General features: G+C 42.2%; 1 protein-coding gene across 5 annotated transcripts in view; it reads right to left on the bottom strand.

Annotated features, from left to right (window-relative positions):
* Positions 1-10401, bottom strand: part of LOC110509536 (pro-neuregulin-1, membrane-bound isoform) — a 68100-nt gene extending 57699 nt beyond the window's left edge. For 3 of the 5 annotated variants that reach the window (XR_016493450.1, XM_021590454.3, XM_021590455.3), the window contains exon 1: positions 8833-10401. Coding sequence is in view for 4 of the 5 variants with exons in the window: in XM_021590454.3 (XP_021446129.3) it covers positions 8833-9559 (727 nt within the window). In the remaining variant the exon portion in view is untranslated. The remainder of the gene's footprint in view (positions 1-8832) is intronic. The other 2 variants (XM_090227344.1, XM_036967978.2) reach the window with 1 other exon arrangement.
* Between the last annotated feature and the right edge of the window lie 1602 nt (positions 10402-12003).

Genomic DNA, 12003 nt, shown 5'->3' with positions numbered 1-12003 from the left:
ACCTACACCACCCGATGTCACAGGAAGGCCATAAAGATCATCAAGGACATCAACCACCCGAGCCACTGCCTGTTCACCCCGCTATCATCCAGAAGGCGAGGTCAGTACAGGTGCATCAAAGCTGGGACCGAGAGACTGAAAAACAGCTTCTATCTCAAGGCCATCAGACTGTTAAACAGCCACCACTAACATTGAGTGGCTGCTGCCAACACACTGACACTGACTCAACTCCAGCCACTTTAATAATGGGAATTGATGGGAAATGATGTAAATATATCACTAGCCACTTTAAACAATGCTACCTTATATAATGTTACTTACCCTACATTATTCATCTCATATGCATACGTATATACTGTACTCTATATCATCGACTGTATCCTTATGTAATACATGTATCACTAGCCACTTTAAACTATGCCACTTTGTTTACATACTCATCTCATTTGTACATACTGTACTCGATACCATCTACTGTATCTTGCCTATGCTGCTCTGTACCATCACTCATCATATATCCTTATGTACATATTCTTTATCCCCTTACACTGTGTACAAGACAGTAGTTTTGGAATTGTTAGTTAGATTACTTAGATTACTTGTTGGTTATTACTGCATTGTCGGAACTAGAAGCACAAGCATTTCGCTACACTCGCATTAACATCTGCTAACCATGTGTATGTGACAAATAAAATTTGATTTGATTTGATTTGATTTCTCCTGCGAATGACGGGGATGGGGGCCTGTTCCGGTGTCTGGGGTAAATCCCTCTCGTCCGACTCATTAAAGAAAAATTACTCATCCAGTTCTAGGTGAGTAATCGCTGTTCTGATGTCCAGAAGCTCTTTTCGGTCATAAGAGACCGTTAGCAGCAGCACTATGTACAAAATGAGTTACAAACAATATGAAAAAACAAACAAAATAGCATGGTTGGTTCAGAGGCTGTAAAACGTCAGCCATCCCCTGCGGCACCTTCATCATACTCCTGTTAAAGCAAAAACCAAAACGTGCATCCCCTGGGTTCCCAAGGACCGAGTTTGGGAAATGCTGCATTATTTGGTGAAGCTGTATACTTACGCAAAATGAAACCACAAAGGCAAATATGTGTGTACTGATTTATGGTGCTGTCAGGTTGTAGTTGACTGGTTTATTATGGATATTTACACGACAATGTGAGAGAAAATATTCAACTAAGTTTTGCTATTGATATTTAATTTTAAGTCAAGGGGAAGGTACAATTAAACCACAGCCTAGATTAAGGAAGAAGGATACTACCAATTCAAGACAAACAATCATTTCGCAGGGTCATAGAGAACACAATTATTTGACATTTTAAATCGAGAGAAACTTTCAATGCAGTCAAAATAATTTTCAAGTGAAGTTATGAAGCTTCTTTCTTGTTATAGAGCTAGGCTCATGCCAACTTATGAACTAGCTCAGTTGAAACAAACTAATGCCCTTGTGCATTGTCAAGGAAAGTTCACTGAAGGAAAATAAATCCCATGTCACAGAGGTCATTTTATTAGACCCACTTATTCTCAGCCTTCACTCTTCCAGTTCTTTCACTTCAGCAAGTACTGCTTCTTGTCATTACAATATCTTGTATTATTAATGTTAATGTAACCATGCCTTTTAGCATCAGTTGGATACAAAAACCCAAAGGACAGTGTGTATATCAAACTGCCCAGCAATCATGACCCCATTGGCATCATGTGAGTATTCTGTGGGCAAGGTGGGCAGGGGCTAGCCCACACCGGCCCAACATGGGCGAGCCCAGCACAGGCTAACCCACACCAAGCCCACATCAGCCCAACACGGGCTAGCCTACAACAGCCCAACACAGGCTAGCCCACACCAATCCCACATGAACCCAACAACGTCTAACCTACACGAGCCCAACACGGGCTAGCCCACACCAAGCCCAGCTATTACATAATATAGAGGCGGCAATTCATTAAAATAATTTGGCTTTTCCCACCTCCCTTTTGTGCAACCGTTACTGAGAAGTGTCATTCCAATTTAAGGCAGAGATTGAATAAGATCAAGCATAACCTGTTATAGCAGACACCTGTGATAGCAGACACCCGCATAGCGGATATTTTGGAAGTGTCGGAGGTGGAACTAAGGTGAGCAGCATTGTCATGAAGTGTTATAATTTCAAAACGAGAAAGTGTAGGCTAAATATAAATAATTACGCTCAAAATGAAAAAGAATTCAACTAAATAAGGGGGATTTCTATAATCCTAACTGAGGTGTAGATTGCATCTCACATTCCAGTGTTCGAACTTGTAAACAAGGCTGTGTGGAATTTCTGTTAATGCGACTCCCACATTGCGGATTTGACAGCTTGTGGATTTGACAGCTCTATCACAGTTCCACTTTCGACACCGCCAAAACAACAACTACTCGGATGTTAGCTAAAGCGGATCTGATTGAATCAAGCCCTAAGTGTTCTGTTGTGTGATGCCAATTCTTTTGACTCTTGAATCTTGCCAATGAGGAAGTCTTAAACAAGTGCATGTGACATATGAAAAACTGAACAGTTTATTTTCAAAAAATATACTGTATGTATGATAGCAACAACTTGGTTGTATTTCTGATACAATATAACACATTCACTGAATATCTTTCAAGCTTAAAGTGATACAATTTGTGCATTGTAATGAAACAATTATAAAAATCATTGGCCCAATGTGGGCAGCCTACATGGGGCCAATATTTTAGTCCACATTGAGTCCACATCGTGCCAATGTGGGCATGTTTGCTGGGTGAACATTATAGAAGACTGTTCATCTCTAAGCATTGTGATCATGGAGGGGCGCATTGTGCTATATCAGGTATTTTCTATGAGCCACTGTGATTAATATGTGTAAATGGTTCTATAACAACAAGATGGCTTCCTATACCTACTGCCTTTATTGAGTTCCGGCCTTTATGGGGAATAGCTCATTAGCTTGGCTTGAAATAAATGTTCTACTGTGCTGCTGTAAATGCTCTGTTTCCTGAAGAGAATGTGTTGAGAAGATAGCTGATGGGGTTATTTACCAAAGTAATGGCTTTATAAACAGAACAGGGAAAGACCATTGGGTGTGTATGTGTATTATCTGTCAAACTGAGGCAGAGGGGGATGTTCTGTACACTCCAAAGCCCAGTTTTGCTGAGACAAGGTAATATTTAATAGGAATATCGAACTCTAAATTATACAGAACTCAAGTGAAGAAGTTAATTCAACTTAATGTGGCTAGCCACATGAAAAAATGCTATAGTATACTACGGTGATACTACGGTATCTTTGACAAAGAAGTGGAGGCTTTCTCTTTCAGGAAACCTACTGGAGAAACACTGAAAGATTTTCCATCATTTGTAGGTACTGTAGGACTGGGGTCTGCCCGGATAGTTCAGAACTTCTGCTGTTGTCTATAACCTGTATGGAACACAATATGGTCCAAACTTGGAATGTAGGTTTCTCACTTATCCCAATTTGTGCCACCCATATGGAGGAGGGGAATGGGCAGGGTATATGTACATTTGATACTATAGTATTTACCATAGTTAAAAAAGTGTATTGTTTTTGCAGACCTGTAGTGTTTTTGCAGACATAGTATTCTACAGTCTACTACAACGTTCTACAGTAGGTACAACACATGCTCGAGGGATACTACAGTGTGTAGTATAGTATTCTACAGTCTTTTTTTGTATATATAATTTTATATTCACAATACATTTTTGTTCCCCTTCGACCTCCTTCCTCCCGTCCCCTCCTCATAATGCCTCCAAACACATTTAAAAAGGGAAAGTCATTGAGTTACATGTCAGAAAACAAAACAAAAGTATACAAAAATGTTACTTCAATACAAACCAAAATGTAATAGCCTAACAATCAGGTGATTAGGTGATCTTATAGGCCTATATAGCAGTAACCTCAAGGGGTGGGGGTTGGGCCAAGAATACTGATCTGGAGGAAGTGTTTGGAGCTGTTCAGAATAAAGTCCCATCAAGTCCCAGGTGGAATACAATTAGGTGGTTGACCCTCGAATGGTGTACATCATTTTTTCAAATTTTAGAAACAGCATCAGATCTTTGAGCCAAAGAGAGGCTAAGGGAGGATTGATAGATTTTCAACATTTAAAAATCCTTCTGCTGGCTAACAGGGAGGCAAAGGTCAGAGAAGGATTGTTTTTTGGTACTCCAAAAATAGCCATTTCTGTACTAGGCTGCAACTTTAAATCAAATGCTTCAGAAAGGCTTTTAAATATAGTGAACCAATAGTCTTCCAGATGAGGAAAGGACCAGAACATGTGGGTCAAATCCACCTAGAAGCTTTTACACCTGTCACCTGTCACACCATACATATCACCTTAAACTGTATAAGGCTGAGCCGGGCACAAGAGGAGCTTCCATTAAAACTAAGTAAGCCACTATTCCAGACTTCACCAGTGATCTCTCCATTCAAGTTCCTTTTCCCATTCAGATCGGATTTTAACAGAATTATTTACAACGCCAGGTTTAAATCATTTGAACTCAAATATTAACAGTGGCACTCAATAGTCGATCAGTTACATCCCACATTGGCTTTAATAAACAAAATAGCCAAATAAAATACTTCTGTTAGCCAAGACTTCGAGCCATGCTCCAACAGTCACACTGTCCACGACTACAGGGAGTAAAATATGATACTCAGGCACAGCATGACCACAAAGAGGGAACGCACTCCACAAACACGAAAGCCAAAATATTCCAACATCAATGAGACTCGGTTGAGGCGAAAGCTTAATATATCCAAACATCCACTCAATCAAACAAATGCATTACAGTCACATGAAAGTGCAAACAAATGCAAATGCAAACAAGAAATGAACACAAGTCAAACCCTGAGATTGTAGCATTACTAAATAGTCTATACAGACTAGCTAATGCCAACATAACAAACCCACGTTGGCTATTTATGTGTTACTAGTGCCAGCTAAGCTAGTCAGCTAGTTTTACTTACACGGATACAGGTCTTTGTTCAGTCGATTCTAGATGTAGCTAGCTAGGTGTCCACATGTCAAGCTATATGTCAGCTAGATAGCCACTAGAAATGGTAGAGAAGAAGTGCTCAGATAAATCCACCGCCACATTCAAATAACCCAGTCAGTGCTTGAGCACTCCGGTTTTTGGTGTGCATGCTAGCAAGTCAGACAAATATCCCTGTTGTCTGAAATCTTCTCAGCCAAGTATAAAGTTTTCCCCGGGTGCTCCTGGAGTTAAGCAATCATCTTGTTACATTGTAAAAATAAATTTCAATATAAATGTGGCGTTAGCTAGTCAGATAGTAAACAGTCAAGCTCCCGCTAGCAAGCCAAATTGATTGTGATGTATTGTAGCTAACGTTGCCACTAATCTCAGTCAAATAAAACTAAATGAAATAAATCGGTTTCTCCCGGAACAAGAAAAATAAACATTGTTTTCACGTGAAAAGTAATATCCAAGTGGATGTCATGAAAATCAGTTCATTGCCAGCTAGCAAAGTAGCCAGCCACATATACCTCCCGCCATGTCTAGCCAGCTGGGTCACTTCTTCTATCAACTAAACTCTTCGCGCCGGACATAGAATGCTTTAGCCTCGGCCACTGTGTCAAAAATTAGGGTCTCTCCCTTGCAAAAGACATGAAGATGGGCAGGGTGTAGGAACTGAAACTTTATCCCCTTCTTGTAGAGACAGGTTTTTAGGTTCTTGAATTCAGCTCTTTTCTTCATGATATTGGCACTCAGGTCCGGGTAGAATCGTATATCTTGGCCACAGAATTTTGGTTGATACTCCTTTGCCCAGCACATTGCTCGTTCCTTGTTTTGGTAATGATAAAAGTAGGCTATGATCGCCCTAGGCCACTCCCCTGAGTTGGGTTTGGGGGTAAGGGATCTGTGCTCTCGGTCGAGCTCTGGCGGTTTGTCCTGTTTCTCACCAGCATGTCAGAGACAAATTGACTCCAGGCTCAATTCCCTCCATGATGCCAATGATCCAGATGTATTCCCTTCTGGCATAATTCTCCAACGAATGTACCTTGGAAAGTAGAGCTGTGTTGGCCGCTTTCACATGAGAGACAGCTGCTTCTAGCTCAGCAATCCACTCGGTGTCAGTGGAGAAACCTTCTAGTGTAGTGAGGCTTCGCCCAAATGTGTTGACCGTTTCTCGAAAGGCATCAATGGAAGTTTGGAGAGGTGCCAGTGAAGTGCTGAGGAGACAAGCCATATCCTCTTTTAGGCTTCTTTGTTTAGCTAGCTCAGCTACAAGTGTGGTCATAGTAAAGGCCTCCAACTCAGCATCAGGATTGGCCGCGGCAGCCATTTTAGGCATTCGAGTAGTTGGTTCGACCTTCAACAATATGTTGGTTGTAGCAGTTCTTTTTATTTTTTTAAAGAATATAACCAACTGATACATCTACATAAAAACAGCGGCATGTAAAATTAAAGTTTAAATGGGGACCTCTCTCAAACACGTCTTCTTAGATCGAACGACCGGAGGTCTCCCAGTATACTACAGTCTATTACAGAATTGTATAGTAAGTACTATAATATTCTATAGTAAACTGTAGTATTTTTTCATGTGGGTAAACCAAAGGGAATTGTGACAATGGAATTAGACATTTCTCAGTTCAACCCAAACTGTAATGAAATGCACATTTGATTACTATTAGGAAATACCAATTAGGGAAAAGGAAGTGCATTAGAATTTGTGATTAAGAGGGTGCACCAATTGTATTAATATATGTCACAGTCAACTAGCCCGAGCATGCCATGTACTTGCAACATTGAGTTATTGTTGTATATATATATTTTTTGCAGAACAATTACAGGTGTGTTGTAGGTCGCCGACAACACCAACTGTCTCATACACACATGCAGTCATAGGAATGTCGGACACAACTTTGATACACCTCTCCACAGATTGATATGGCATCCGTACTGGCGTATTCGTTAGCTTCCTTCACATTTTCTAATTTGCTCAATGTGTCAAATAATGCGACAAATCACTATCACGTTCACTGTGCTTCCTGGTTGGACAACTGACCTGCTCTCTGGGTATTGATTTGGTCTGGGATTACCAAAGCAGTAGATCACATTTCCAATTTAAATCCGCAAATTGATCATGCAGCTTAAAAAAGGGGTGAGTGTCTTGCCTCACAGCAGCCCTCAATTTGACTAATGAATGCAGTCACACCACCTGTGTCTTTCAATTTCTAAAATGTGCCTCTGCTGTGGTGGAACACGCCAATAAATTCTATAAACGTCATCAATGCATGAGTTACGAAAAACTTCAATCGATGCGAGGCATTCATAGTATTAAACTTTCATCTGTGCTGATGATGGGCAGATTTCAATGCCAATGCTTTTGTTTCGTCAGGGGTGTGTCAAAAACACAAGGAAACCTTCCCATCTCTCTGCTCACTAAACCAAGCACACACGTCAGCTATCAGAGTGCAGGCGTTATTAACCAAATATCCTGCCTTTCGAACAGATGTCCATCTATAATCTACTCATCACATCTCCAACAGGCAATTGTCAAGTGTGAATTAATTACACTGAAAATCTCATTTGCATGAGGAAATGCATCAAGGGCAGGCAGCCACAAAAACCCACAGCTACACTACAAGAGTCAAATACAGATGTGGGATTTTGATTTGATCACTCTTTTGTTGCTAAGAACATTTTGGACTAAAAGGTAAAATCCTGTTGCTGCAAGATTATTTTGCTGAGACAATACAAGTCAAATTAAGATGAGGACAGGTGAGAAAAACATATGAAATCTCATAGGGAATGGGGAATAACGCTGCAAGAGGACAGAAGTGCTGGTAGAGTCAGCAGCTTCCCAGCAGTTCTAACTCTGGCGGCTCTCAAAGTCATGGTAGATAGCATTACTGGGATTGTATTTCTCTGTGGCTCAGAGGTGGAGGGGGAATCAATTAGCCTCCAGCAGGCTCTGACATTGAAATGGAGCATCGGACTGGCAGGAGGAAGTCTTTCCGTCACCACAGCATTTAGATATAGGAAGTCGTGCATCATCACCTAATGATTTGTCATATGAAATGGAAATAATGCACGACTAGCATTGGGGGCCCTTGTGCTTATTTCAAATATGCAGATGAGAACATGTTTTGGTGAAATTGACATAACAGCATAGCATTAAAATGCTTGTGACTAACTGTATCGAATGTGGTGTATGGGACTGTAAGGGGCGTATTTATGCAGTAGTAGATAGTTTTTTAGTTTATAGTTGGTTGTTTAGTAGTAATAGCCTGTGGTGGTTTCGAAAGGGATTTTGTTTCTTGCGCACACCCAGGTAGGTTGGTAATTCTTCTGAGGCTTAGTCATGGCCACTTGCGCTACACAGCAAGTCACAGCATGTCTGCTTTCAGACAGAGTGCTCAGCAACAGGCATTATCATTCTCCGCATAGAGTTGCATAATAGGAAAAAAATATTGTTTTAAAAACAACATGTAGAAGTAATGGCCTTTTTAGGCTGCGTATTGTACACTGGAGGATTGTATTCAAACTATTTCTCTGAATGGTATCACATGAATATCTCCTTTCTGTCTGTACCCAGTATGCTGATGTTTGATTTCAACATCAACTGACATTAGATTTCCTTCATCTGACTACAATATCTGGTTCCCTTAGTGAATATTTGTGAGTTTGTCTTTATCTGACATTAAACTTCAGAATCCTTTCTTGTCTAAACTTCCAAGGCTAATATAACTGAACATATTTACTGAAGATGAGCGTAAACTAAAACTGAGAGGAAATGAAAATACCACATGGTATCATTGGAAATACAAAGTGTGGCGTACTTACAGAATTTAGGGAGAACAACGTCATTAGATTCCACAGTAGTTTGGGTGTAGGGGGTTGGTGTTCCCTTTTTCACTGGTTTTGGGGTGTTAGGGGGTCCAGGTTGCGTGGGCGGGTCTGTGGGGTACATCAATGCAGAAGTAGGGCTGTACTGAGTCACCCTGGGGGACTGGGGTACAAAGGGTCCTCCGGTGGGTTTCCCCTCTAATATGACCTCAGGTTGTCCTGTGGTGGTGGTCGTCGGCATGGGGACAGGGGAGGGGTAGGGAAAAGACACTGGCAGATCCCGTGTGGGGTCAGAAATGATGATGAAGGGGTTTTGTTCCATGCGATCAGGGTCCAGGTGGGTGGGCGGCTCATACTCAAAGATTTTGTCCACAAAGACCCACTTGAGGCCGACGGTGCAGAGGGCCAGGCTGAGCAGGCAGGCCAGGATGGGGAGGATGCAGATCTTCTCCGAGCGCAGGCAACTGCGCACCTGTTCAATCTCTATGCACACACAGCAGGTCCCTGCCAAGCCCAATAATCCCAGGGGCCCGGCTCGACCGCCATCGCAATTGTCCCCGCCTCCCTCGGTGCCCTCTTCCCCGCACTCTCCACCTGCCGCAGCCCCCTCCGGCGCCTCCTCGGGGGCTCGTCTAGGATCGGTGCAGGAGTGGGTAAGGGACGCTGATCCGAGAGGGACAACCAGCCCGGCGGAGGAGTCCTCCGCCTCCACACTCTCCGCCATCCTCCCTCTCTCTCTCTCAGACAGAAGGATCTCTGGACTCAACTCAAAGCACACAGCAGCTGGCTGCGGCGGGTACTGTAAAGTGTGTTGTCCATTATCAGATCGCCATGGTGGGGGTTGGGTGGGAGATGAAGAAGGAGGATGCTTTTCAGAGCCGTACCAGACGTTAAAAAGGTTTACCTTTTTAACGTCTGGTAAATAAACCGATAAGACTTGCGTGACAGGGAGAAAGATTTCTTCACAGGTTCACTCTCTCAGCATTCTCATGGGAAATGTATTCACAAAACAAGTCCCGAAATAGAAGCTTCAGATTCAGCTCAGCTTAGATGCACAACAAAAGTAGCCCAGAAGACATGATCCAGTTGAGTTCAGTGCATTTCGCTGGGTGGAATCAATAGACGCTCACTCAACTGAGGACAGCTGCTGTGTAAACGCTACGGGCAGGATGCGGCTCTAGCGGCTGGGACAGATGAAGCAGGCACTGCGGTGGCAGGAGTGACATGCTGTCTGTCTGTCTGTGGTGTTCAAGCAGCAGCCGAGAGGGGATGAATCATCTCAGCAGGTCCAGAGAAACAGATCATTAGTGGAGAGAGAGAGACGCACAATGCGGAAGTATTGCCAAGTCAGGATATTCCCGTTTTCTTCCTCTCCCCTTTAGCCACTCTCTCTCTTTTTCTCTCTCTCCCACTCACTCTTCCCAGGCTGCTCCCAGTCTGAATACAAAGCATACAGCTAAACAAGTTCGTACTTGATCCAATTATGAGGAATGGCAACGAATCACAGGCAAGCAGACAGCTCAGGCCTCTCTCTCTTCCTCGCTCTCTCTCTTAACCTCTCAGACTAGAACATTGATTATGCTAATACAAAAATGGGTATGTTTTTTTGTCAAGTGGTGGGAGCCATTGAAATAGATATATGTTCCGTCCCAAGGGGATTTAGCTATTGTTTTATGGCTCTTCACAGATATCGTCCTTCATTTGGCGTGAATGACAATTAAAGGAAAAATCAGTGAAGTAATATTTCCATTAAAATAACCAAATAGGGAGTCGCACATTATCAAAACACAATTCAATTGTGTCATAGTTTACCATGCTTAATTGTTCATACTAAAGAGGCAAATTTCAGCGCTAGCATGATGTTCTTCTTTTCTCAAAATTCAATATGACACATATGCATGTTTTGAGCGTGTCTGTGTGGAAATAAAAGCTTAGACTTCTGACATTTGGGCAATTCAGTCAAAACAAAAAAGGGATTGGGACATAAATGAGCTAAATCTGTTTTAAAATCTTAAATCAAAATGTATTAGCACTAAAAGAGTCTCTTCCCACAGGGAATCCTTACCTTCAGATGGGTACAACTAATTTCCATAATACTATTCTTTAGGGAACTACTTTACTTCATACATGTATTACTACAGCAAGTTATTCAAAGGCCATATCTTCATACATGTTACTTTAAGTTAAGAAACTGTATTGGACGGGCTGAATAGTAATAGCGAGTACAATTTCTTGCTAATCCATGGGACACAGAACCAGCTCAACTTCTCATCATTCAGAAGCATAGCTCAGATATGCACAGCACAATGAATGCTCTATTTATCACAGGAGGTTGGTGGCACTTTAATTGGGGAGGACTGGCTCGTGGAAATGGCAAGTGGAATCAGTGAAACGGTATCAAATGGTTTCCATGGGTTTGTCGTCATTCCTTTCGCTCCATTCCAGAAATGATTATGAGCCGTGCTCCCCTCAGTAGCCTCCACTACTATTTACTACACCTCTGTAGAAAATCCCTGTCTTGTTTGTCACACAGCCCATGCGTATTTGCTTTGGCCCTCAAATCCCATCTGCCACAATGCAAGAGGAGCCGGGATTATTACTGGTCACAAAATCCACACTTTTCATGGCTGGTTTTAAGCACAATATCCTAACGATCCTGAGCAGCACGACAAAGATGTCCCCCTGGTGAGCTGTTAAGCTCTTCCCCCCGGTGCAAATAGGCTGGGAGGACAATCCAAAGACTGCGGTCTGAGAGAGCAAGCGGGGGGAGTTTATCCAGGAGGAGGACCACAGTCAGAAAGGTCCAGTCAATGCCACACTTCCCGTTGACACACAAATGACTCTTTTCAATCATCAAGAGGAATTAATACCGGTAATGGTATCTTTGGGTCAGTACAGTGGCCTCCTGTCAAGTGACTGTTCTCATCCTCTGGATCTGGGTGTCTGTATATTAAACTTTACAGTACATTTATGCCATTTAAAACAGAGGTTTGATCAAAAGAGGTATACTTTATTTGATAGCACCTCATGCCTAGGATCAAACACATTGGCGTAAAGGCCCAGTGATTTGAATTATGCATGATGAGTCACTGCAAGTAATGGAGAGATATTTGGTATAGAGACCGCTCTGCAAACCAATGGATGTCTATGGGATCATATCACAGGTGC

This window comes from Oncorhynchus mykiss, chromosome 29 (genome assembly GCF_057628025.1).
Source record: "Oncorhynchus mykiss isolate SJ-2025 chromosome 29, ASM5762802v1, whole genome shotgun sequence".
Lineage (NCBI taxonomy): Eukaryota > Metazoa > Chordata > Actinopteri > Salmoniformes > Salmonidae > Oncorhynchus > Oncorhynchus mykiss.
Note: the sequence above shows the minus strand (reverse complement) of the source record. Positions and strands in the feature narration are given on the sequence as shown.